This window comes from Oncorhynchus gorbuscha, linkage group LG13, assembly GCF_021184085.1.
Source record: "Oncorhynchus gorbuscha isolate QuinsamMale2020 ecotype Even-year linkage group LG13, OgorEven_v1.0, whole genome shotgun sequence".
In the NCBI taxonomy this organism is placed as follows: Eukaryota; Metazoa; Chordata; class Actinopteri; order Salmoniformes; family Salmonidae; genus Oncorhynchus; species Oncorhynchus gorbuscha.
The window spans coordinates 92,116,185-92,141,270 of record NC_060185.1 but is presented as its reverse complement, the minus strand read 5'-3'; the positions used below and the strand labels follow the sequence as shown (position 1 = coordinate 92,141,270).

Genomic DNA, 25,086 nt, shown 5'->3' with positions numbered 1-25,086 from the left:
ATACAGTAGAGAGGCTATATACAGTAGCGGGGACACACAGTAGAGAGGCTATAGACAGTAGAGAGGCTATATACAGTAGAGAGGCTATATACAGTAGCGGGGACACACAGTAGAGAGGCTATAGACAGTAGAGAGGCTATATACAGTCGAGAGGCTATAGACAGTAGCGGGGACACACAGTAGAGGCTATAGACAGTAGAGAGGCTATATACAGTCGAGAGGCTATAGACAGTAGCGGGGACACACAGTAGAGAGGCTATATACAGTAGCGGGGACACACAGTAGAGAGGCTATAGACAGTAGAGAGGCTATATACAGTAGAGAGGCTATAGACAGTAGAGAGGCTATAGACAGTAGAGAGGCTATATACAGTAGAGAGGCTATATACAGTAGAGAGGCTATAGACAGTAGAGAGGCTATAGACAGTAGAGAGGCTACATACAGTAGAGAGGCTATAGACAGTAGAGAGGCTATAGACAGTAGAGAGGCTATAGACAGTAGAGAGGCTATAGACAGTAGAGAGGCTATAGACAGTAGAGAGGCTATAGACAGTAGAGAGGCTATAGACAGTAGCGGGGCTATATACAGTAGAGAGGCTATAGACAGTAGAGAGGCTATAGACAGTAGAGAGGCTATAGACAGTAGAGAGGCTATAGACAGTAGAGAGGCTATAGACAGTAGAGAGGCTATAGACAGTAGAGGCTATAGACAGTAGAGAGGCTATAGACAGTAGAGAGGCTATAGACAGTAGAGAGGCTATAGACAGTAGAGAGGCTATAGACAGTAGAGAGGCTATAGACAGTAGAGAGGCTATATACAGTAGCGGGGACACACAGTAGAGAGGCTATAGACAGTAGAGAGGCTATATACAGTCGAGAGGCTATAGACAGTAGCGGGGACACACAGTAGAGAGGCTATAGACAGTAGAGAGGCTATATACAGTAGAGAGGCTATATACAGTAGCGGGGACACACAGTAGAGAGGCTATAGACAGGAGAGGCTATATACAGTAGAGAGGCTATATACAGTAGCGGGGACACACAGTAGAGAGGCTATAGACAGTAGAGAGGCTATATACAGTAGAGAGGCTATATACAGTAGCGGGGACACACAGTAGAGAGGCTATAGACAGTAGAGAGGCTATATACAGTAGAGAGGCTATACACAGTAGAGAGGCTATAGACAGTAGAGAGGCTATAGACAGTAGAGAGGCTATATACAGTAGAGAGGCTATATACAGTAGAGAGGCTATATACAGTAGAGGCTATAGACAGTAGAGAGGCTATATACAGTAGAGAGGCTATATACAGTAGAGAGGCTATAGACAGTAGAGAGGCTATAGACAGTAGAGAGGCTATATACAGTAGCGGGGACACACAGTAGAGAGGCTATATACAGTAGAGAGGCTATATACAGTAGAGAGGCTATATACAGTAGCGGGGACACACAGTAGAGAGGCTATAGACAGTAGAGAGGCTATATACAGTAGAGAGGCTATATACAGTAGCGAGGACACACAGTAGAGAGGCTATAGACAGTAGAGAGGCTATATTCAGTAGAGAGGCTATATACAGTAGCGGGGACACACCGTAGAGAGGCTATAGACAGTAGAGAGGCTATATACAGTAGAGAGGCTATATACAGTAGCGGGGACACACAGTAGAGAGGCTATAGACAGTAGAGAGGCTATATACAGTCGAGAGGCTATAGACAGTAGCGGGGACACACAGTAGAGAGGCTATAGACAGTAGAGAGGCTATATACAGTCGAGAGGCTATAGACAGTAGCGGGGACACACAGTAGAGAGGCTATATACAGTAGCGGGGACACACAGTAGAGAGGCTATAGACAGTAGAGAGGCTATATACAGTAGAGAGGCTATAGACAGTAGAGAGGCTATAGACAGTAGAGAGGCTATATACAGTAGAGAGGCTATAGACAGTAGAGAGGCTATAGACAGTAGAGAGGCTATAGACAGTAGAGAGGCTACATACAGTAGAGAGGCTACATACAGTAGAGAGGCTACATACAGTAGAGAGGCTACATACAGTAGAGAGGCTACAGACAGTAGAGAGGCTATAGACAGTAGAGAGGCTATATACAGTAGAGAGGCTATAGACAGTAGAGAGGCTATAGACAGTAGAGAGGCTATAGACAGTAGAGAGGCTATATACAGTAGAGAGGCTATATACAGTAGCGGGGCTATATACAGTAGCGGGGCTATAGACAGTAGAGAGGCTATAGACAGTAGAGAGGCTATAGACAGTAGAGAGGCTATAGACAGTAGAGAGGCTATAGACAGTAGAGAGGCTATAGACAGTAGAGGCTATATACAGTAGAGGCTATAGACAGTAGAGAGGCTATAGACAGTAGAGAGGCTATATACAGTAGAGAGGCTACAGACAGTAGAGAGGCTACAGACAGTAGAGAGGCTACAGACAGTAGAGAGGCTATAGACAGTAGAGAGGCTATATACAGTAGAGAGGCTATATACAGTAGAGAGGCTATATACAGTAGAGAGGCTATATACAGTAGAGAGGCTATATACAGTAGAGAGGCTATATACAGTAGAGGCTATATACAGTAGAGAGGCTATATACAGTAGAGAGGCTATATACAGTAGAGGCTATAGACAGTAGAGAGGCTATAGACAGTAGAGAGGCTATAGACAGTAGAGAGGCTATAGACAGTAGAGAGGCTATAGACAGTAGAGAGGCTATATACAGTAGAGAGGCTATATACAGTAGAGAGGCTATATACAGTAGAGAGGCTATATACAGTAGAGAGGCTATAGACAGTAGAGAGGCTATAGACAGTAGAGAGGCTATATACAGTAGAGAGGCTATATACAGTAGAGGCGCTATATACAGTAGAGGCTATATACAGTAGAGAGGCTATAGACAGTAGAGAGGCTATAGACAGTAGAGAGGCTATAGACAGTAGAGAGGCTATAGACAGTAGAGAGGCTATATACAGTAGAGAGGCTATATACAGTAGAGGCTATAGACAGTAGAGAGGCTATAGACAGTAGAGAGGCTATAGACAGTAGAGAGGCTATAGACAGTAGAGAGGCTATAGACAGTAGAGAGGCTATAGACAGTAGAGAGGCTATAGACAGTAGAGAGGCTATAGACAGTAGAGGCTATATACAGTAGAGAGGCTATATACAGTAGAGGCTATAGACAGTAGAGAGGCTATATACAGTAGAGAGGCTATATACAGTAGAGAGGCTATATACAGTAGAGGCTATAGACAGTAGAGAGGCTATAGACAGTAGAGAGGCTATATACAGTAGAGGCTATATACAGTAGAGGCTATAGACAGTAGAGGCTATAGACAGTAGAGGCTATAGACAGTAGAGGCTATAGACAGTAGAGGCTATAGACAGTAGAGAGGCTATATACAGTAGAGAGGCTACATACAGTAGAGAGGCTACATACAGTAGAGAGGCTATAGACAGTAGAGAGGCTCTATACAGTAGAGAGGCTACATACAGTAGAGAGGCTACATACAGACACCGGTTAGTCAGGCTGATTGAGGTAGTATGTAGATGTGGTTAGTCAGGCTGATTGAGGTAGTATGTAGATGTGGTTAGTCAGGCTGATTGAGGTAGTATGTAGATGTGGTTAGTCAGGCTGATTGAGGTAGTATGTAGATGTGGTTAGTCAGGCTGATTGAGGTAGTATGTAGATGTGGTTAGTCAGGCTGATTGAGGTAGTATGTAGATGTGGTTAGTCAGGCTGATTGAGGTAGTATGTAGATGTGGTTAGTCAGGCTGATTGAGGTAGTATGTAGATGTGGTTAGTCAGGCTGATTGAGGTAGTATGTAGATGTGGTTAGTCAGGCTGATTGAGGTAGTATGTAGATGTGGTTAGTCAGGCTGATTGAGGTAGTATGTAGATGTGGTTAGTCAGGCTGATTGAGGTAGTATGTAGATGTGGTTAGTCAGGCTGATTGAGGTAGTATGTAGATGTGGTTAGTCAGGCTGATTGAGGTAGTATGTAGATGTGGTTAAAGTGACTCTGCATATCTGATGAACAGAGAGTATTTAGCACCGTAAAGTGGTGAGGCTGGAAACCCAAAAAGGACTGATATGAAAATCACACCACAAATATAATAATAATGTTTGTTCAATCAGCTAAACAAAGCATATTAATTATAATTGTATATTATATACACAGTATAGAAGAAAAAATGTGTGTGTGTGTGTGTGTGAGAGAGAAAGAGTTAGGCTACATGGAGGGAATTATTGTGTAGTTTGGTTCATCAGGCTGAATCCCAGTCTTTGCATGAAGTTATTGAGGGATGATGAGGTTTTGGCAATGTGAAGATAAGAATTCCAGAGTATGGTACCTCCTGTAAATGTTTGAAATATTGATTAGGTGTCTCTACAATGCTCAATTTGACCTTACTAAACCCATAGGTCACACACTATTTATTGACATTTACGTTATTCCTTACACAACTTGGACAAGGTCTTTGAAAGAAAGTGTCTATATCATCGATGCCAGTTCCTATAATAGATGTTTACTTTATTTTCCTTCTTCTTTTATTGTCCAGGGAACTGAAACACGGCATTCCGATAACAGACGAGAACGACAACCGGTTAGGAGAGTCAACCACCGCCGCTAAGCAGGCTATCTCCCAGGTGGTGGTGTCTAGGATCCTCATGGCCTCTCCTGGAATGGGTATGTATGACGTAATGGGCTTTAGGGACCAACATGGCAACCCATGTGATCTGTGACTCCAACATGGCAACCCATGTGATCTGTGACTCCAACATGGCAACCCATGTGATCTGTGACTCCAACATGGCAACCCATGCGATCTGTGACTCCAACATGGCAACCCATGTGATCTGTGACTCCAACATGGCAACCCATGCGATCTGTGACTCCAACATGGCAACCCATGCGATCTTTGACTCCAACATGGCAACCCATGCGATCTGTGACTCCAACATGGCAACCCATGCGATCTGTGACTCCAACATGGCAACCCATGCGATCTGTGACTCCAACATGGCAACCCATGCGATCTGTGACTCCAACATGGCAACCCATGCGATCTGTGACTCCAACATGGCAACCCATGCGATCTGTGACTCCAACATGGCAACCCATGCGATCTGTGACTCCAACATGGCAACCCATGCGATCTGTGACTCCAACATGGCAACCCATGTGATCTGTGACTCCAACATGGCAACCCATGCGATCTGTGACTCCAACATGGCAACCCATGCGATCTGTGACTCCAACATGGCAACCCATGCGATCTGTGACTCCAACATGGCAACCCATGCGATCTGTGACTCCAACATGGCAACCTATGTGATCTGTGACTCCAACATGGCAACCCATGTGATCTGTGACTCCAACATGGCAACCCATGCGATCTGTGACTCCAACATGGCAACCCATGTGATCTGTGACTCCAACATGGCAACCCATGTGATCTGTGACTCCAACATGGCAACCCATGCGATCTGTGACTCCAACATGGCAACCCATGCGATCTGTGACTCCAACATGGCAACCCATGTGATCTGTGACTCCAACATGGCAACCCATGTGATCTGTGACTCCAACATGGCAACCCATGTGATCTGTGACTCCAACATGGCAACCCATGTGATCTGTGACTCCAACATGGCAACCCATGCGATCTGTGACTCCAACATGGCAACCCATGCGATCTGTGACTCCAACATGGCAACCCATGCGATCTGTGACTCCAACATGGCAACCCATGCGATCTGTGACTCCAACATGGCAACCCATGCGATCTGTGACTCCAACATGGTAACCCATGCGATCTGTGACTCCAACATGGCAACCCATGCGATCTGTGACTCCAACATGGCAACCCATGTGATCTGTGACTCCAACATGGCAACCCATGCGATCTGTGACTCCAACATGGCAACCCATGCGATCTGTGACTCCAACATGGCAACCCATGCGATCTGTGACTCCAACATGGCAACCCATGCGATCTGTGACTCCAACATGGCAACCCATGTGATCTGTGACTCCAACATGGCAACTCAATAGCATCGACTGGAAAGGATAAAAGCTTGAAATCAACCATGTTGTCAGGTAAAATATAATGTTTGTAAACATTTATAAAATGTATTTCACTTTTCTGTTTTTCAGCTATCCCTCCATTTTTAATGACCACCTTGGAAAAGAAAGCCTTCCTGAAGGTATTATTCACATCATTTATCACTTTATTTATTCAAGTATGATCACATGTATTATATATTCACTTACTTTCTCATATCCATGATGGCAGTCTGCCTTACTTTCTCATATCTATGATGGCAGTCTGCCTTACTTTCTCATATCCATGATGGCAGTCTGCCTTACTTTCTCATATCTATGATGGCAGTCTGCCTTACTTTCTCATATCCATGATGGCAGTCTGCCTTACTTTCTCATATCTATGATGGCAGTCTGCCTTACTTTCTCATATCCATGATGGCAGTCTGCCTTACTTTCTCATATCTATGATGGCAGTCAGCATTACTTTCTCATATCTATGATGGCAGTCAGCATTACTTTCTCATATCTATGATGGCAGTCAGCATTACTTTCTCATATCTATGATGGCAGTCAGCATTACTTTCTCATATCTATGATGGCAGCCAGCATTACTTTCTCATATCTATGATGGCAGTCAGCATTACTTTCTCATATCTATGATGGCAGTCAGCATTACTTTCTCATATCTATGATGGCAGTCAGCATTACTTTCTCATATCTATGATGGCACTAAACCTTTTGATAAGTGTCTTTACTAGAGAGTGTGTATATATATTGGCCTGTCACTGTGTTGTTAGCCAACGAGGGACTCCGTAGCAGTCTTCTAGGCACAGTCAGCGGCTAACTCCAAATGCTTTAAAGTAATTTCCTTTCCTATGTGTCCTATTTCCTCACCCTGATTCAAACTAACTGGATAGGTAGAGCAAAGTGGTGTAGACTAAACAATATCCCACAGCCATATTGCCTATAGCACTCCAGCCCTGTCAGTGGTTAGTGAGTGTGAGGAAATAGGACAGAGCAGAGGAAGCCATTTCAGAGTAGTGGAATGTATCCCTTTGTTTGTTTGTCTCATTGTGTTCTGGTCTTTTCAGAAGGTCCCGTGGATGAGTGCACCTATTCAAGTGGTCTTGGTGGGATTCTGGTAAGTGGCCAGCAATGGACTGCTGATTAACCACCATTTGGAATGTGTAATGGTCTGGGTGTAGCTGGTGCAGAGGAGTCAGGTGCAGGACAGCAGAGATGAGTAACACAAGTAACTTTACTCAAATATTCCAATAACATGTCGTAATACCGAACCCACAATAACAGACTGAACAAACAATACATAAAACAATCACAGCTGATAATCCACCATGTCGACTCCTGATTTTCAAACCTATTACAGTATATCAGTCAGGACATACATGCTGTGAAGGACCCCCGTGACATACAGTGGGGCAAAAAAGTATTTAGTCAGCCACCAATTGTGCAAGTTCTCCCACTTAAAAAGATGAGAGAGGCCTGTAATTTTCATCATAGGTACACTTCAACTATGACAGACAAAATTTAAAAAAAAAATCCAGAAAATCACATTGTAGGATTTTAATGAATTTATTTGCAAATTATGGTGGAAAATAAGCATTTGGTCACCTACAAACAAGCAAGATTTCTGGCTCTCACAGACCTGTAACTTCTTCTTTAAGAGGCTCCTCTGTCCTCCACTCGTTACCTGTATAAATGGCACCTGTTTGAACTTGTTATCAGTATAAAATACACCTGTCCACAACCTCAAACAGTCACACTCCAAACTTCACTATGGCCAAGACCAAAGAGCTGTCAAAGGACACCAGAAACAAAATTGTAGACCTGCACCAGGCTGGGAAGACTGAATCTGCAATAGGTAAGCAGCTTGGTTTGAAGAAATCAACTGTGGGAGCAAATATTAGGAAATGGAAGACATACAACACCACTGATAATATCCCTTGATCTGGGGCTCCACGCAAGATCTCACCCCGTGGGGTCAAAATGATCACAAGAACGGCGAGCAAAAATCCCAGAACCACAGGGGGGGACCTAGTGAATGACCTGCAGAGAGCTGGGACCAAAGTAACAAAGCCTGCCATCAGTAACACACTACGCCGCCAGGGACTCAAATCCTGCAGTGCCAGACGTGTCCCCCTGCTTTAGCCAGTACATGTCCAGGCCCATCTGAAGTTTGCTAGAGAGCATTTGGATGATCCAGAAGAAGATTGGGAGAATGTCATATGGTCAGATGAAACCAAAATATAACTTTTTGGTAAAAACTCAACTTGTCGTGTTTGGAGGACAAAGAATGCTGAGTTGCATCCAAAGAACACCATACCTACTGTGAAGCATGGGGGTGGAAACATCATGCTTTGGGGCTGTTTTTCTGCAAAGGGACCAGGACAACTGATCCATGTAAAGGAAAGAATGAATGGGGCCATGAATCGTGAGATTTTGAGTGAAAACCTCCTTCCATCAGCAAGGGCATTGAAGATGAAACGTGGCTGGGTCTTTCAGCATGACAATGATCCCAAACACACCGCCCGGGCAACGAAAGAGTGGCTTCGTAAGAAGCATTTCAAGGTCCTGTAGTGGCCTAGCCAATCTCCAGATCTCAACCCCATAGAACATCTGTGGAGGGAGTTGCCCAGCAACAGCCCCAAAACATCACTGCTCTAGAGGAGATCTGCATGGAGGAATGGGCCAAAATACCAAGAGAACCTTGTGAAGACTTACAGAAAACGTTGGACCTCTGTCATTGCCAACAAAGGGTATATAACAAAGTATTGAGATAAACTTTTGTTATTGACCAAATACTTATTTTCCACCATAATTTGCAAATAAATTCATAAAAAATCCTACAATGTGATTTTCTGGATTTTTTTCTTCTCATTTTGCCTGTCATAGTTGAAGTGTACCTATGATGAAAATTACAGACCTCTCTCATCTTTTAAGTGGGAGAACTTACACAATTGGTGGCTGACTGTATACTGCCAATGCTGTGAAGGACCTGTGACATATACTGTCAACACTGTGAAGGACCTGTGACATATACTGTCAACTCTGTGAAGGACCTGTGACATATACTGTCAACACTGTGAAGGACCTGTGACATATACTGTCAACACTGTGAAGGACCTGTGACATATACTGTCAACACTGTGAAGGACCTGTGACATATACTGTCAACACTGTGAAGGACCCATAACATATACTGTCAACACTGTGAAGGACCTGTGACATATACTGTCAACTCTGTGAAGGACCTGTGACATATACTGTCAACTCTGTGAAGGACCTGTGACATATACTGTCAACGCTGTGAAGGACCTGTGACATATACTGTCAACTCTGTGAAGGACCTGTGACATATACTGTCAACTCTGTGAAGGACCTGTGACATATACTGTCAACTCTGTGAAGGACCTGTCAACTCTGTGAAGGACCTGTGACATATACTGTCAACTCTGTGAAGGACCCGTGACATATACTGTCAACTCTGTGAAGGACCTGTGACATATACTGTCAATGAAGGACCTGTGACATATACTGTCAATGCTGTGAAGGACCTGTGACATACAAATCTAATTTTAGTTGTCACATACACATGGTTAGCAGATGTTAATGCGAGTGTAGCTAAATGCTTGTGCTTCTAGTTCCGACAATGCAGTAATAACCAACGAGTAACCTAACCTAACAATTTCACAACAACTACCAACTACCTGCCACATACAAGTGTAAAGGGATGAAGAATATATATATAAAAATATATGAATGAGTGATGGTACAGAACTGCATAGGCAAGATGCAGTAGATGGTATCGAGTACAGTATATACATATGAGATGAGTAATGTAGGGTATGTAAACATTATATTAAGTGGCATTGTTTAAAGTGGCTCGTAATACATTTCTTTAAATTTTTCCACTATTAAAGTGGCTGGAGTTAAGTCAGTATGTTGGCAGCAGCCACTCAATGTTAGTGGTGGCAGTGGCTTGGGTGGTTGTTGTCCTTGATGATCTTTATGGCCTTCCTGTGACATCGGGTGGTGTAGGTGTCCTGGAGGGCAGCCTCCTGAGGTTGAAGGGGCGCTGCTGCGCCTTCTTCACCATGCTGTCTGTGTTGATTCAATATGTCGGTAAACACCAGCCAGCTGGTCTGCGCATGCCTGAGGACGCGGCTGGGGACGCCATTTGTGCCTGCAGCCTTGCGAGGGTTAACACGTTAAAATGTTTTACTCATGTCTGCTGCAGTGAAGGAGAGTCTGCAGGTTTTGATAGCTGGCCGTGTCAGTGGCACTGTATTGTCCTCAAAGCGAGCAAAGAAGTTGTTTAGTCTGTCTGGGAGCAAGACATCCTGGTCCACGACGGGGCTGATTTTTGTCATCTGTGATTGACTGTAGACCCTGCCACATACCTCTTGTGTCTGAGCTGTTGAATTGCGACTCTACTTTGTCTTTATACTGACGCTTAGCTTGTTTGATTGCCTTGCAGAGGGAATAGCTACACTGTTTGTATTCAGTCATGTTTCCGGTCACCTTGGCCCTGATTTAAAAGCAGTGGTTCGCGCTTTCAGTTTTGCACGAATGCTGCCCTCAATCCACTGGTTTGGGAATGTTTTAATAGTTACTGTGGGTACGACATCGCTGATGCACTTGCTAATAAACTCGCTCACCGAATCAGCGTATTCGTCATTGTTGTTGTTTGACACAATGCGGAACATATCCCAGTCCATGTGATCGAAGCAATCTTGAAGCGTGGAATCAGAGTGGTCGGACCAGCGTTGAACAGACCTGAGCGCGGGTGCTTCCTGTTTTAGTCTCTGTCTATAGGCAGGGAGCAACAAAATGGAGTCGTGGTCAGCTTTTCCAAAAGGAGGGCTGGCCTTATATGCTTTGCGGAAGTTAGAATAACAATGATCCAGGGTTTTGCCAGCCCTAGTAGCACAATCGATATGCTGATAGAATTTAGGGAGTCTTGTTTTCAGATTTGCCTTGTTAAAATCCCCAGCTACAATGAATGCAGCCTCAGGATATGTGGTTTACATAGAGTCAAATGAAGTTCGTTCAGGGCCATCGATGTGTCTGCTTGGGGGGGAATATATGCGGCTGTGATTATAATCGAAGAGAATTCTCTTGGTAGATAATGCGGTCAACATTTGATTGTGAGGAATTCTAAGTCAGGTGAACAGAAGGACTTGAGTTCCTGTATGTTGTTATGATAACACCACGTCTAGGTTAATCATAAGGCATACCCCCCCGCCCCTCTTCTTACCAGAAAGATGTTTGTTTCTGTCGGCGCGATGCTTGAAGAAACCAGCTGGCTGTATCGACTCTGATGGCGTGTCTCGAGTGAGCCATGTTTCCGTGAAGCAAAGAATGTTAGTCTCTGATGTCTCTCTGGAATGCTACCGTTGCTCAGATTTCATCAACCTTGTTGTCAAGAGACTGGACATTGGCGAGTAGTATGCTCGGGAGCGGTGCGCGATGTGCCCGTCTCCAGAGCCTGACCAGAAGACCGCTTCGTCTGCCCCTTTTACGGTGTCGTTGTTTTGGTTCGCCGGCTGGAATTCGATCCATTGTCCCGGGTGGTGGGCAAAACACAGGATCCGCTTCGGGAAAGTCGTATTCCTAGTCGTAATGATGGTGAGTTGACGTTGCTCTTAAATCCAGTAGTTCCTCCCGACTGGGGTACCAACGTAAGAAATAACACGTAAAAAAACGAAATACTGCACAGTTTCCTAAGAACGTGAAGTGAGGCGGCCATCTCTGTCGGCGCCGGAAAAATGTCATACAGTCAACGCTGTGAAGGACATGTGATGAGCATGTTTTAAACATGTTTTAAAGCAACAAGCATTATAGCTATGGTATCTAATCTACAGTCTCTAGCTCTATATAATAGATGTGTTGCTTGTCTTTCAGCCTGGTGTTTGCCACTCCGCTATGCTGTGCACTGTTCCCCCAGAAGAGGTGAGTGAATCAGCATTGCTAGCTGTGTTGATCAGTATCACAGCAATAATATGTGTTCTCTCTCTCTCTTTCTTTCTTTCTCTTCTTTCTTTCTTTTCTTTCTTTCTTTCTTTTTCTTTCTTTCTTTCTTTTAGCTCTATGTCAGTAAGCCGATTGGAGCCAGAGCTTCAGGAGAAGATCCGTGCGAGCCACCCCGGGGGAGAGGATGGACTATGAGTGTCCAGGATCTACTTCAACAAAGGACTACCATACTACCCTCACACCATCTGAGTGGCAGACACCACCAACCCTCCAGCTGGTGGCATCCTGGCACTACCAACCCCTCCTCTGGCAGACACCACCAACCCTCCTGGCACTACCATACTACCCTCACACCATCTGTACTGGTGGCAGACACCACCAACCCTCCTGGCACTACCATACTACCCTCACACCATCTGTACTGGTGGCAGACACCACCAACCCTCCTGGCACTACCATACTACCCTCACACCATCTGTACTGGTGGCAGACACCACCAACCCTCTTCCTCATTCTGTACCATACTACCCTCACACCATCTGTGGCAGACACCACCAACCCTCCTGGCACTACCATACTACCCTCACACCATCTGTACAAAGTTCTGTAAGTTTTGCTGGTCAGACACCACCAACCCTCCTGGCATCCATCAACTGCCCTCCTTTTTCTCCTCCTCTCCACATACAGAATCCCTTGTTTCTCTCCTCCCTTCACTGGTGGCAGACACCACCAACACTCCTGGCACTACCTTCAGACACCACCAACACTCTCTGTCACCCTCTCTGTCACCCTCTCTGTCACCCTCTCTCCGTCCCTTGTTTCTCTCCTCCCTTCACCCCCCCTCTGTCACCCTCTCTGTCACCCTCTCACCCTCTCTGTCACCCTCTCTCCGTCACCCTCTCTCACCCTCTCTGTCACCCTCTCTGTCACCCTCTCTGTCACCCTCTCTGTCACCCTCTCTGTCACCCTCTCTGTGTCACCCTCTCTGTGTCACCCTCTCTGTCACCCTCTCTCCGTCACCCTCTCTCCGTCACCCTCTCTCTGTCACCCTCTCTGTCACCCTCTCTGTCACCCTCTCTCCGGCACCCTCTCTCTGTCACCCCCTCTCTGTCACCCTCTCTGTCACCCTCTCTCCGTCACCCTCTCTCTGTCACCCTCTCTGTCACCCTCTCTCCGTCACCCTCTCTTTGTGTTTGCTGCTATGTGTGATTTATTTTCAATTGCAGAAGAAATTGGTCTCGTTGTAATTCTGGCACTGTGATGATGGTGGTTTATAGTTGGGTCTGTGTACAGTGAGAGGAGGTGGTTGTTGTTTTTTCTATTCCCATGCAGTTTTTTTAATAGTTGACTTTTCTGTCGATTTGTATTTTTTCTGCCAAAACATTTTCATATTCAAAACAGTTGTTTGTGTTCAGTGGAGAACCAGGAAAAAATAACAGGGTCTGTATTCCTGTATTTGTAACAATAGCAGTAATCAGTGTTAGTCAGTCTTAATCAAACTATGATGCCTACTCCAAAATTAAGTTAATTTATTTGCCAAATCTCAACAACGGTTTGTGAGACCTCTCAACAAATAATTTCAGAGAATAACAATATGACATACAGTGCATTTTAATGAATTCATATTTGCCAAATGAGTGAACTTTGCCAGGTGTGTGTCCCAAATGGCATCCTATTCTCATAGGGCTCTGGTCAAAAGTAGTGCACTATGTAGGGAATAGGGTGCCATTTTGGATGGTGTCTACATTGGTTCCATGACCAGTGTTTACTCCCCCTAACAGTGTGAGATCTTTTAATGGTCTACAATAACCATTTATGTATATTACTGGTGCTTTTGATGCAATATCTTCATATAATTGATGTTTATTCCAGACTATCTATTCTGCTTCCCAAACCATGCATGAACAAACCACTCCTCATTAGTGTGATAATACAGCAGGTGTTTCGTCACTTCAGGCACAGGAAGTTGGTGGCACTTTAATTGGGGAGGGACGGGCTCGTGTTAAAGACTGGAGCGGAATCAGTGGAATGGTATCAAATGCTTCAAACACATGGTTTCCATGGTTTCCAGGTGTTGGATGCCATTCCATTTGCTCCGTTCAGGCTGTTATTATGAGCTATTCTCCCCTCAGCAGCCTACACTGCTTACAGGCTGTTATTATGAGCTGTTCTCTCCTCAGCAGCCTACACTGCTTACAGGCTGTTATTATGAGCTGTTCTCTCCTCAGCAGCCTACACTGCTTACAGGCTGTTATTATGAGCTGTTCTCTCCTCAGCAGCCTACACTGCTTACAGGCTGTTATTATGAGCTGTTCTCTCCTCAGCAGCTTACAGGCTGTTATTATGAGCTGTTCTCTCCTCAGCAGCCTACACTGCTTACAGGCTGTTATTATGAGCTGTTCTCTCCTCAGCAGCCTACACTGCTTACAGGCTGTTATTATGAGCTGTTCTCCCCTCAGCAGCTTACAGGCTGTTATTATGAGCTGTTCTCTCCTCAGCAGCCTACACTGCTTACAGGCTGTTATTATGAGCTGTTCTCCCCTCAGCAGCTCACAGGCTGTTATTATGAGCTGTTCTCCCCTCAGCAGCTTACAGGCTGTTATGAGCTGTTCTCCCCTCAGCAGCCTACACTGCTTACAGGCTGTTATTATGAGCTGTTCTCCCCTCAGCAGCCTACACTGCTTACAGGCTGTTATTATGAGCTGTTCTCTCCTCAGCAGCCTACACTGCTTACAGGCTGTTATTATGAGCTGTTCTCCCCTCAGCAGCTTACAGGCTGTTATTATGAGCTGTTCTCTCCTCAGCAGCCTACACTGCTTACAGGCTGTTATTATGAGCTGTTCTCCCCTCAGCAGCTTACAGGCTGTTATTATGAGCTGTTCTCCCCTCAGCAGCTTACAGGCTGTTATGAGCTGTTCTCCCCTCAGCAGCCTACACTGCTTACAGGCTGTTATTATGAGCTGTTCTCCCCTCAGCAGCCTACACTGCTTACAGGCTGTTATTATGAGCTGTTCTCTCCTCAGCAGCCTACACTGCTTACAGGCTGTTATTATGAGCTGTTCTCTCCTCAGCAGCCTACACTGCTTACAGGCTGTTATTATGAGCTGTTCTCCCCTCAGCAGCCTACACTGCTTACAGGCTGTTATTATGAGCTGTTCTCCCCTCAGCAGCTTACAGGCTGTTATTATGAGCTGTTCTCCCCTCAGCAGCTTACAGGCTGTTATTATGAGCTGTTCTCCCCTCAGCAGCTTACAGGCTGTTATGAGCTGTTCTCCCCTCAGCAGCCTACACTGCTTACAGGCTGTTATTATGAGCTATTCTCCCCTCAGCAGCCTACACTGCTTACAGGCTGTTATTATGAGCTGTTCTCTCCTCAGCAGCCTACACTGCTTACAGGCTGTTATTATGAGCTGTTCTCTCCTCAGCAGCCTACACTGCTTACAGGCTGTTATTATGAGCTGTTCTCCCCTCAGCAGCTTACAGGCTGTTATTATGAGCTGTTCTCCCCTCAGCAGCTTACAGGCTGTTATGAGCTGTTCTCCCCTCAGCAGCCTACACTGCTTACAGGCTGTTATTATGAGCTATTCTCCCCTCAGCAGCCTACACTGCTTACAGGCTGTTATTATGAGCTGTTCTCCCTCAGCAGCCTACACTGCTTACAGGCTGTTATTATGAGCTGTTCTCTCCTCAGCAGCCTACACTGCTTACAGGCTGTTATTATGAGCTGTTCTCCCCTCAGCAGCTTACAGGCTGTTATTATGAGCTGTTCTCCCCTCAGCAGCCTACACTGCTTACAGGCTGTTATTATGAGCTGTTCTCTCCTCAGCAGCCTACACTGCTTACAGGCTGTTATTATGAGCTGTTCTCCCCTCAGCAGCCTACACTGCTTACAGGCTGTTATTATGAGCTGTTCTCCCCTCAGCAGCCTACACTGCTTACAGGCTGTTATTATGAGCTGTTCTCTCCTCAGCAGCTTACAGGCTGTTATGAGCTGTTCTCCCCTCAGCAGCCTACACTGCTTACAGGCTGTTATTATGAGCTGTTCTCTCCTCAGCAGCCTACACTGCTTACAGGCTGTTATTATGAGCTGTTCTCTCCTCAGCAGCTTACAGGCTGTTAGAGCTGTTCTAGCAGCCTACACTGCTTACAGGCTGTTATTATGAGCTGTTCTCCCTCAGCAGCTTACAGGCTGTTATGAGCTGTTCTCCCCTCAGCAGCCTACACTGCTTACAGGCTGTTATTATGAGCTGTTCTCCCTCAGCAGCCTACACTGCTTACAGGCTGTTATTATGAGCTGTTCTCTCCAGCCTACACTGCAGCTGTTATTATGAGCTGTTCTCCCCTCAGCAGCTTACAGGCTGTTATTATGAGCTGTTCTCCCCTCAGCAGCTTACAGGCTGTTATGAGCTGTTCTCCCCTCAGCAGCCTACACTGCTTACAGGCTGTTATTATGAGCTATTCTCCCCTCAGCAGCCTACACTGCTTACAGGCTGTTATTATGAGCTGTTCTCTCCTCAGCAGCCTACACTGCTTACAGGCTGTTATTATGAGCTGTTCTCTCCTCAGCAGCCTACACTGCTTACAGGCTGTTATTATGAGCTGTTCTCCCTCAGCAGCTTACAGGCTGTTATTATGAGCTGTTCTCCCTCAGCAGCCTACACTGCTTACAGGCTGTTATTATGAGCTGTTCTCTCCTCAGCAGCCTACACTGCTTACAGGCTGTTATTATGAGCTGTTCTCCCCTCAGCAGCCTACACTGCTTACAGGCTGTTATTATGAGCTGTTCTCCCCTCAGCAGCCTACACTGCTTACAGGCTGTTATTATGAGCTGTTCTCTCCTCAGCAGCTTACAGGCTGTTATGAGCTGTTCTCCCCTCAGCAGCCTACACTGCTTACAGGCTGTTATTATGAGCTGTTCTCTCCTCAGCAGCCTACACTGCTTACAGGCTGTTATTATGAGCTGTTCTCTCCTCAGCAGCTTACAGGCTGTTATTATGAGCTGTTCTCTCCTCAGCAGCCTACACTGCTTACAGGCTGTTATTATGAGCTGTTCTCCCCTCAGCAGCTTACAGGCTGTTATGAGCTGTTCTCCCCTCAGCAGCCTACACTGCTTACAGGCTGTTATTATGAGCTGTTCTCCCCTCAGCAGCCTACACTGCTTACAGGCTGTTATTATGAGCTGTTCTCTCCTCAGCAGCCTACACTGCTTACAGGCTGTTATTATGAGCTGTTCTCCCCTCAGCAGCTTACAGGCTGTTATTATGAGCTGTTCTCTCCTCAGCAGCCTACACTGCTTACAGGCTGTTATTATGAGCTGTTCTCCCCTCAGCAGCCTACACTGCTTACAGGCTGTTATTATGAGCTGTTCTCTCCTCAGCAGCCTACACTGCTTACAGGCTGTTATTATGAGCTGTTCTCTCCTCAGCAGCCTACACTGCTTACAGGCTGTTATTATGAGCTGTTCTCCCCTCAGCAGCTTACATGCTGTTATGAGCTGTTCTCCCCTCAGCAGCCTACACTGCTTACAGGCTGTTATTATGAGCTGTTCTCTCCTCAGCAGCCTACACTGCTTACAGGCTGTTATTATGAGCTGTTCTCTCCTCAGCAGCCTACACTGCTTACAGGCTGTTATTATGAGCTGTTCTCTCCTCAGCAGCCTACACTGCTTACAGGCTGTTATTATGAGCTGTTCTCCCTCAGCAGCCTACACTGCTTACAGGCTGTTATTATGAGCTGTTCTCCCTCAGCAGCCTACACTGCTTACAGGCTGTTATTATGAGCTGTTCTCCCCTCAGCAGCTTACAGGCTGTTATGAGCTGTTCTCCCCTCAGCAGCCTACACTGCTTACAGGCTGTTATTATGAGCTGTTCTCTCCTCAGCAGCCTACACTGCTTACAGGCTGTTATTATGAGCTGTTCTCCCCTCAGCAGCTTACAGGCTGTTATGAGCTGTTCTCCCCTCAGCAGCCTACACTGCTTACAGGCTGTTATTATGAGCTGTTCTCTCCTCAGCAGCCTACACTGCTTACAGGCTGTTATTATGAGCTGTTCTCCCCTCAGCAGCCTACACTGCTTACAGGCTGTTATTATGAGCTGTTCTCTCCTCAGCAGCCTACACTGCTTACAGGCTGTTATTATGAGCTGTTCTCTCCTCAGCAGCCTACACTGCTTACAGGCTGTTATTATGAGCTGTTCTCCCCTCAGCAGCCTACACTGCTTACAGGCTGTTATTATGAGCTGTTCTCCCCTCAGCAGCTTACAGGCTGTTATGAGCTGTTCTCCCCTCAGCAGCCTACACTGCTTACAGGCTGTTATTATGAGCTGTTCTCTCCTCAGCAGCCTACACTGCTTACAGGCTGTTATTATGAGCTGTTCTCTCCTCAGCAGCCTACACTGCTTACAGGCTGTTATTATGAGCTGTTCTCCCCTCAGCAGCTTACAGGCTGTTATTATGAGCTGTTCTCTCCTCAGCAGCCTACACTGCTTACAGGCTGTTATTATGAGCTGTTCTCCCCTCAGCAGCCTACACTGCTTACAGGCTGTTATTATGAGCTGTTCTCTCCTCAGCAGCCTACACTGCTTACAGGCTGTTATTATGAGCTGTTCTCCCCTCAGCAGCCTACACTGCTCTCCTCAGCAGCCTACACTGCTTACAGGCTGTTATTATGAGCTGTTCTCTCCTCAGCAGCCTACACTGCTTACAGGCTGTTATTATGAGCTGTTCTCTCCTCAGCAGCATACACTGCTTACAGGCTGTTATTATGAGCTGTTCTCCCCTCAGCAGCTTACAGGCTGTTATGAGCTGTTCTCCCCTCAGCAGCCTACACTGCTTACAGGCTGTTATTATGAGCTGTTCTCCCCTCAGCAGCCTACACTGCTTACAGGCTGTTATTATGAGCTGTTCTCTCCTCAGCAGCCTACACTGCTTACAGGCTGTTATTATGAGCTGTTCTCTCCTCAGCAGCCTACACTGCTTACAGGCTGTTATTATGAGCTGTTATCTCCTCAGCAGCCTACACTGCTTACAGGCTGTTATTATGAGCTGTTCTCTCCTCAGCAGCCTACACTGCTTACAGGCTGTTATTATGAGCTGTTCTCTCCTCAGCAGCCTACACTGCTTACAGGCTGTTATTATGAGCTGTTCTCCCTCAGCAGCCTACACTGCTTACAGGCTGTTATTATGAGCTGTTATCTCCTCAGCAGCCTACACTGCTTTCAGGGTGGCATCCGTTGTATCTGTGTTTCAAAACAATGACAAATCTCATGTTAAAAACAACGTATAGTTTGATACAGTATCTGGGGGGTGGGAGGGGTCTCCCCCTAAAGCAGAATCCGCCATGCCGTCTTGCCTTGAAATGAAAGTAGCGATCCATTTCAAGGTGTTGCACAGCATTGTGAAGTGTTGTGTTGTTTCTTGATAAAGAGAAAAACCTTGCGGTCCCTAATGCCGACCCAGTCACGAGACAACCCACCTTGCTGAACCATGAGCCAAAGAGATGATGGTCAGTTTGTTTTTATTCTGCTCCTCTGCTGCTGTCTCAGACTGGCTAGACCATCTCTCAGGCTAGACAAAAGCGCAGCATGTCTTGTGCACGTTCTATCAATCCCTAATTTAAAATCTATATGACAAAAGAATTCGAGGAATAGTGAATGATTGACCTGCTGAAAGATTCACTCAAATGCACTGTTACTATCAATCCCTAATTTAAAATCTATATGACAAAAGAATTCGAGGAATAGTGAATGATTGACCTGCTGAAAGATTCACTCAAATGCACTGTTATGGTGTTAAACTCGGGACTACAATAACATCAGCAAAAACTACAGGTAGGCTGCGGGTCCAGTACTGTCCGACAAAAATAAACTCTGGATAATAGCGTTACGAGTACATAAAAAAAAACACACACTAGACAGATTGCTATTTTTTTATCCAGTTTATTTCAGAGTTTATGTCTAAGAAGTAAATGGAAGTAATACTTTAAAAAAATAAAAAAGTGTTTAAAATAATTATTGTGAACATTCCGTTGGGTTGATAATAGTGTCCTCCGTTTTCATTTCTGTAAGGTGTTTTTACATGTTTTAAGTATGAAAAATATATCTACCAATATTGACTTATGGTTTCTATATAAGTATTTTCACGGAGAATCCTGCTATAGAAGTCGTTCTTCCAGATGTTAGGAAGAGGCGTTGAGCGATGGATAACGTTTCAGTGTATTTCAGTAGTTAAATGTAGCATCGGCAGATCTAATTCAAACCGAGGCGGAGATTCAATCCAAGGCTGGTTGTAAGAGCAGTGTATTGGACAGACACTGCACCTTTTAAAAGGCAATTTCTCTGACGTTCAAAACGGTAAACGCTGACGGTAAACGCTGTAAATGACGTCAAAGTGGTCTGCTCTATAACGTACCTAGGCTTGAATCACAGTCTCAGCATCCATTCATTGTTTGATGTTTTTCATATGTTAAACTGTGAATGCTATATTTGGAATATTGTAATTGATGGTTGATCTGGGATACTACATATTTCTAATTCTCAGTATTTCAAACTTAAAGTCCTATAAATGATTTATGTGATGAAGCACATTCACATTAATTAATTAAATATGTTAATGTACCTTTTGAAAAGCACCAACTAGCGTGAGATCAGCACAATGGGATTCTTAATAACAATATTTGTCACAACCAGCAGACAATGTATTCGTGTCTCTTTAACTTGATGTACCAAACCCCAAGAAATGCCACACAAACCTGCCCGAACAAAAACCTTAATTACTACAAATTAAAAGTCTTACGTAAATATCAATCAATGTTTTACAGGCCTTCAGTCTATCTGCCAAGTCAATCTGCTGCAATGTCAATCTTAGCCAAAGTGATACAAATACAGTCGAGAGGACTACGTCGTGACAGTTCAGTCATCTAAATGAAATGGGTATTTTTAGGAAAAGGGTATTCTGGAATAATGATATTTTAAATTATTATTTTTATCAGTATATTTGGGATGTTGTCATGTCAAGACTAACTGGATGAAATAAAAAAATAATGAAGTCTCAAAAGGGTTGTGTCGTTTGTTTTTACTACTAAATGAAATCAAAGATCAGTCATATACACAGATTTAGATGCACTATTGTAAAGTGACTGTTCCACTGGATGTCATAAGGTGAATGCACCAATTTGTAAGTCGCTCTGGATAAGAGCGTCTGCTAAATGACTTAAATGTAAATGTAAATTTAAAGATTTTATCTCAGGGGCAATAAAATTCCTCAACACAGCCTAATTTCTTCGTGGCATGGACTCTACAAGGTGTCTAAAGCAGGGGTGCTGGCCCATGTTGACTAATGCTTCCCACAGTTGTGTGAAGTCGGCTTAATGTCCTTTGGGTGGTGGACCATTCTTGATACACACGGGAACCTGTTGTGAAAAACCCAGCAGCGTTGCAGTTCTTGGCACAAACCGGTGCACCTGGCACTTACTACCATACCCCGTTTAAAGGCACTTAAATATTGTCTTCACCCTCTGAATGGCAGACATACTCAATCCATGTCTCAGTTGTCTCAAGGCTTACAAATGCTTTAACCTGTCTCCTCCCTTTCATCTACACTGATTTGAAGTGGATTTAACAACAAAGTTCAGGGTAGAGTACTGGGTGGTAGCCGGCTAGTAACAGTGACTAAAGTTCAGGGTAGAGTACCGGGTGGTAGCCGGCTAGTAACAGTGACTAAAGTTCAGGGTAGAGTACCTTGTAACAGTTTCTAAGGTTCAGGGTAGAGTACCGGGTGGTGGCCGGCTAGTAACAGTGACTAAAGTTCAGGGTAGAGTACCTTGTAACAGTTTCTAAGGTTCAGGGTAGAGTACCGGGTGGTGGCCGGCTAGTAACAGTGACTAAAGTTCAGGGTAGAGTACCTTGTAACAGTTTCTAAGGTTCAGGGTAGAGTACCGGGTGGTAGCCGGCTAGTAACAGTCTCTAAAGTTCAGGGCAGGGTACTGGGTGGTAGCCGGCTAGTGGAGACTGTTTAACAGTCTGATGGCCTGGAGATAAACAGCTTCTATCAGCCTCTCATTCCCAGCTTTCGTGCACCTGTACGGTCTCTACCTTCTAGGTGGTGGCGGGGTGGACAGGCTGTGGTGTCAGAGGTCCTTGATGATCGTGGCCTTCCTGTGACATCGGATGCCGTCAACGTCCTGGAGCGCAAGACTGAAGCTTTACTAGCATTTCCCCTGGTCAGGTCACATGGTTTATTCAGTCTCCATAATAACAAAATATGATAAAGTATGTAAATATAACATTTGTTCATCTCTCATTCAAACCCAGATAGGCAAAACCCCTGGTTGCTTACTGCCATCTACTGGTCAAGGTTAGACACAGCAGATTCCTTTTCCACCGAGTGCACCTAACTGCAATAGGGATGTTTTAACCATTTAAAAAGTGAATCAGGTGGATTTGATGGGCCAGAATGATGCTGTGTGTTTTAAATGAAAATAAAACAGAACAACAGCAAAGCAGTTTATTCCAAGATAATTATACAGACAACCTATATGGAAACACTAATGCCTTCCACAGACAACCTATATGGAAACACTAATGCCTTCCACACACAACCTATATGGAAACACTAATGCCTTCCACACACAACCTATATGGAAACACTAATGCCTTCCACACACAACCTATATGGAAACACTAATGCCTTCCACAGACAACCTATATGGAAACACTAATGCCTTCCACACACAACCTATATGGAAACACTAATGCCTTCCACAGACAACCTATATGGAAACACTAATGCCTTCCACACACAACCTATATGGAAACACTAATGCCTTCCACACACAACCTATATGGAAACACTAATGCCTTCCACAGACAACCTATATGGAAACACTAATGCCTTCCACAGACAACCTATATGGAAACACTAATGCCTTCCACACACAACCCCCACCTGGATGGCTTCCACACACCCCCCTGGATGGCCCCCACAACCCCCCGGATGGCTTCCACACAACCCCCCTGGATGGCTTCCACACACAACCCCCCTGGATGGCTTCCACACACAACCCCCCCCCGGATGGCTCCCACACAACCCCCCCCCCGGATGGCTCCCACACACAACCCCCCCCTGGATGGCTTCCACACACCCCCCCTGGATGGCTTCCACACACAACCCCCCTGGATGGCTTCCACACACAACCCCCCTGGATGGCTTCCACACACAACCCCCCTGGATGGCTTCCACACACAACCCCCACCTGGATGGCTTCCACACACAACCCCCCTGGATGGCTTCCACACACAACCCCCCCCCCTGGATGGCTTCCACACACAACCCCCACCTGGATGGCTTCCACACACAACCCCCCTGGAGCTTCCACACCCCCCTGGATGGCTTCCACACACAACCCCCCCCTGGATGGCTTCCACACACAACCCCCTGGATGGCTTCCACACACAACCCCCCCCCGGATGGCTTCCACACACAACCCCCCCCGGATGGCTTCCACACACAACCCCCCTGGATGGCTTCCACACCCAACCCCCTGGATGGCTTCCACACCCCCACCCCAACCGGATGGCTTCCACACACAACCCCCCTGGATGGCTTCCACACACAACCCCCTGGAGGCTTCCACCCAACCCCCCCTGGATGGCTTCCACACAACCCCCCTGGATGGCTTCCACCCCCCCACCCCAACCGGATGGCTTCCACACACAACCCCCCCTGGATGGCTAGATACATGTACTGGCCGACACTGTGGTCTGCATATCAGAGCACAATTAAACTGGCATCTGAGGAATCAGTAGGTGTCTACATTGTGTTGCATGATTACATCATTCACGTTGAAAAGCACAGCAATGTAGATGAATGACACACAGATGACAAGCCACTACTGGACAGTTCAACTAACAAGCAGGCCTTCTGGCATGATCAGTCATGACCACAATATGAATGAAGAGGACTTACAATCTATCCTGCTAGCTTTACATTGGGTGTTTCATATTGTCTCTAGCAATGTAGTCTAACTCTATATAGTTAGAATGACATTTGGAAATCAACTTAGAACTCCATTTCAGTCATCCTTGAGTGGTGCATCTTCCAAAGACCCAGATGTTACTGACCCATGTCTTCCTGGTGCCCCCCCGCGACCCAGATGTTACTAACCCATGTCTTCCTGGTGCCCCCCCCCCCCCCCGACCCAGATGTTACTGACCCATGTCTTCCTGGTGCCCCCCCCCCCCCCCGACCCAGATGTTACTGACCCATTTCTTCCTGGTGCCCCCCGCGACCCAGATGTTACTAACCCATGTCTTCCTGGTGCCCCCCCCCGACCCAGATGTTACTGACCCATGTCTTCCTGGTGCCCCCCGCGACCCAGATGTTACTAACCCACAACCTTCCTGGTGCCCCCCGCGACCCAGATGTTACTGACCCACAACCTTCCTGGTGGTCCCCCGTGACCTAGATGTTACTGACCCATGTCTTCCTGGTGCCCCCCACCCCCAGAAACCCAGATGTTACTGCCCCAAGTCTTCCTGGTGCCCCCCCAGAAACCCAGATGTTACTGCCCCAAGTCTTCCTGGTTTTCAAAATGTCCCATCTCACATATTACTTCTACCATGTCACATCGGTTGTTTCACTCACAGTGAAGAATTGACATTCAATAACTGACTATTGGCTGTTTCACACAGGTCTGTGTTACTAATCCAATGAATTATGTAATTCTTCATTCTGTGAGAAACTCGGTCAATAAATAGACTGTGGTAAAGCAGACTAGCCAATCAGCTGCAGCGTTATCTTTGGAATGTGTTGGACTTTGAGTATACAATTGGCACTTCAGCAACGTTTACTGGTACAAATGGTTACACAAGTATTCTGCAGTAAGAGATCCTTAGAGTTTATACAGCACATTCTTGATGATACAATATACATTTCTTAATTCGAGAAAACAAAGTTTGTTGGAAACATACGGATAACAAACAAACATCCTCAACAACATTCCTTCGTTTTCCAAGGAAAATATGACAAAGTACAAGTTTTGTTTTTAAATAAG

General features: G+C 45.7%; 1 protein-coding gene across 1 annotated transcript in view; it reads left to right on the top strand.

Moving 5' to 3' along the window:
- LOC123994191 (sideroflexin-1-like) overlaps positions 1 to 12,233 on the top strand; it is a 40,678-nt gene extending 28,445 nt beyond the window's left edge. The window contains exons 7-11 of the mRNA XM_046296722.1: positions 4,561 to 4,688; positions 6,159 to 6,208; positions 7,139 to 7,188; positions 11,970 to 12,017; positions 12,152 to 12,233. Coding sequence (XP_046152678.1) covers positions 4,561 to 4,688; positions 6,159 to 6,208; positions 7,139 to 7,188; positions 11,970 to 12,017; positions 12,152 to 12,233 — 358 coding nt within the window. The remainder of the gene's footprint in view (positions 1 to 4,560; positions 4,689 to 6,158; positions 6,209 to 7,138; positions 7,189 to 11,969; positions 12,018 to 12,151) is intronic.
- The last annotated feature ends 12,853 nt before the right edge of the window (positions 12,234 to 25,086 follow it).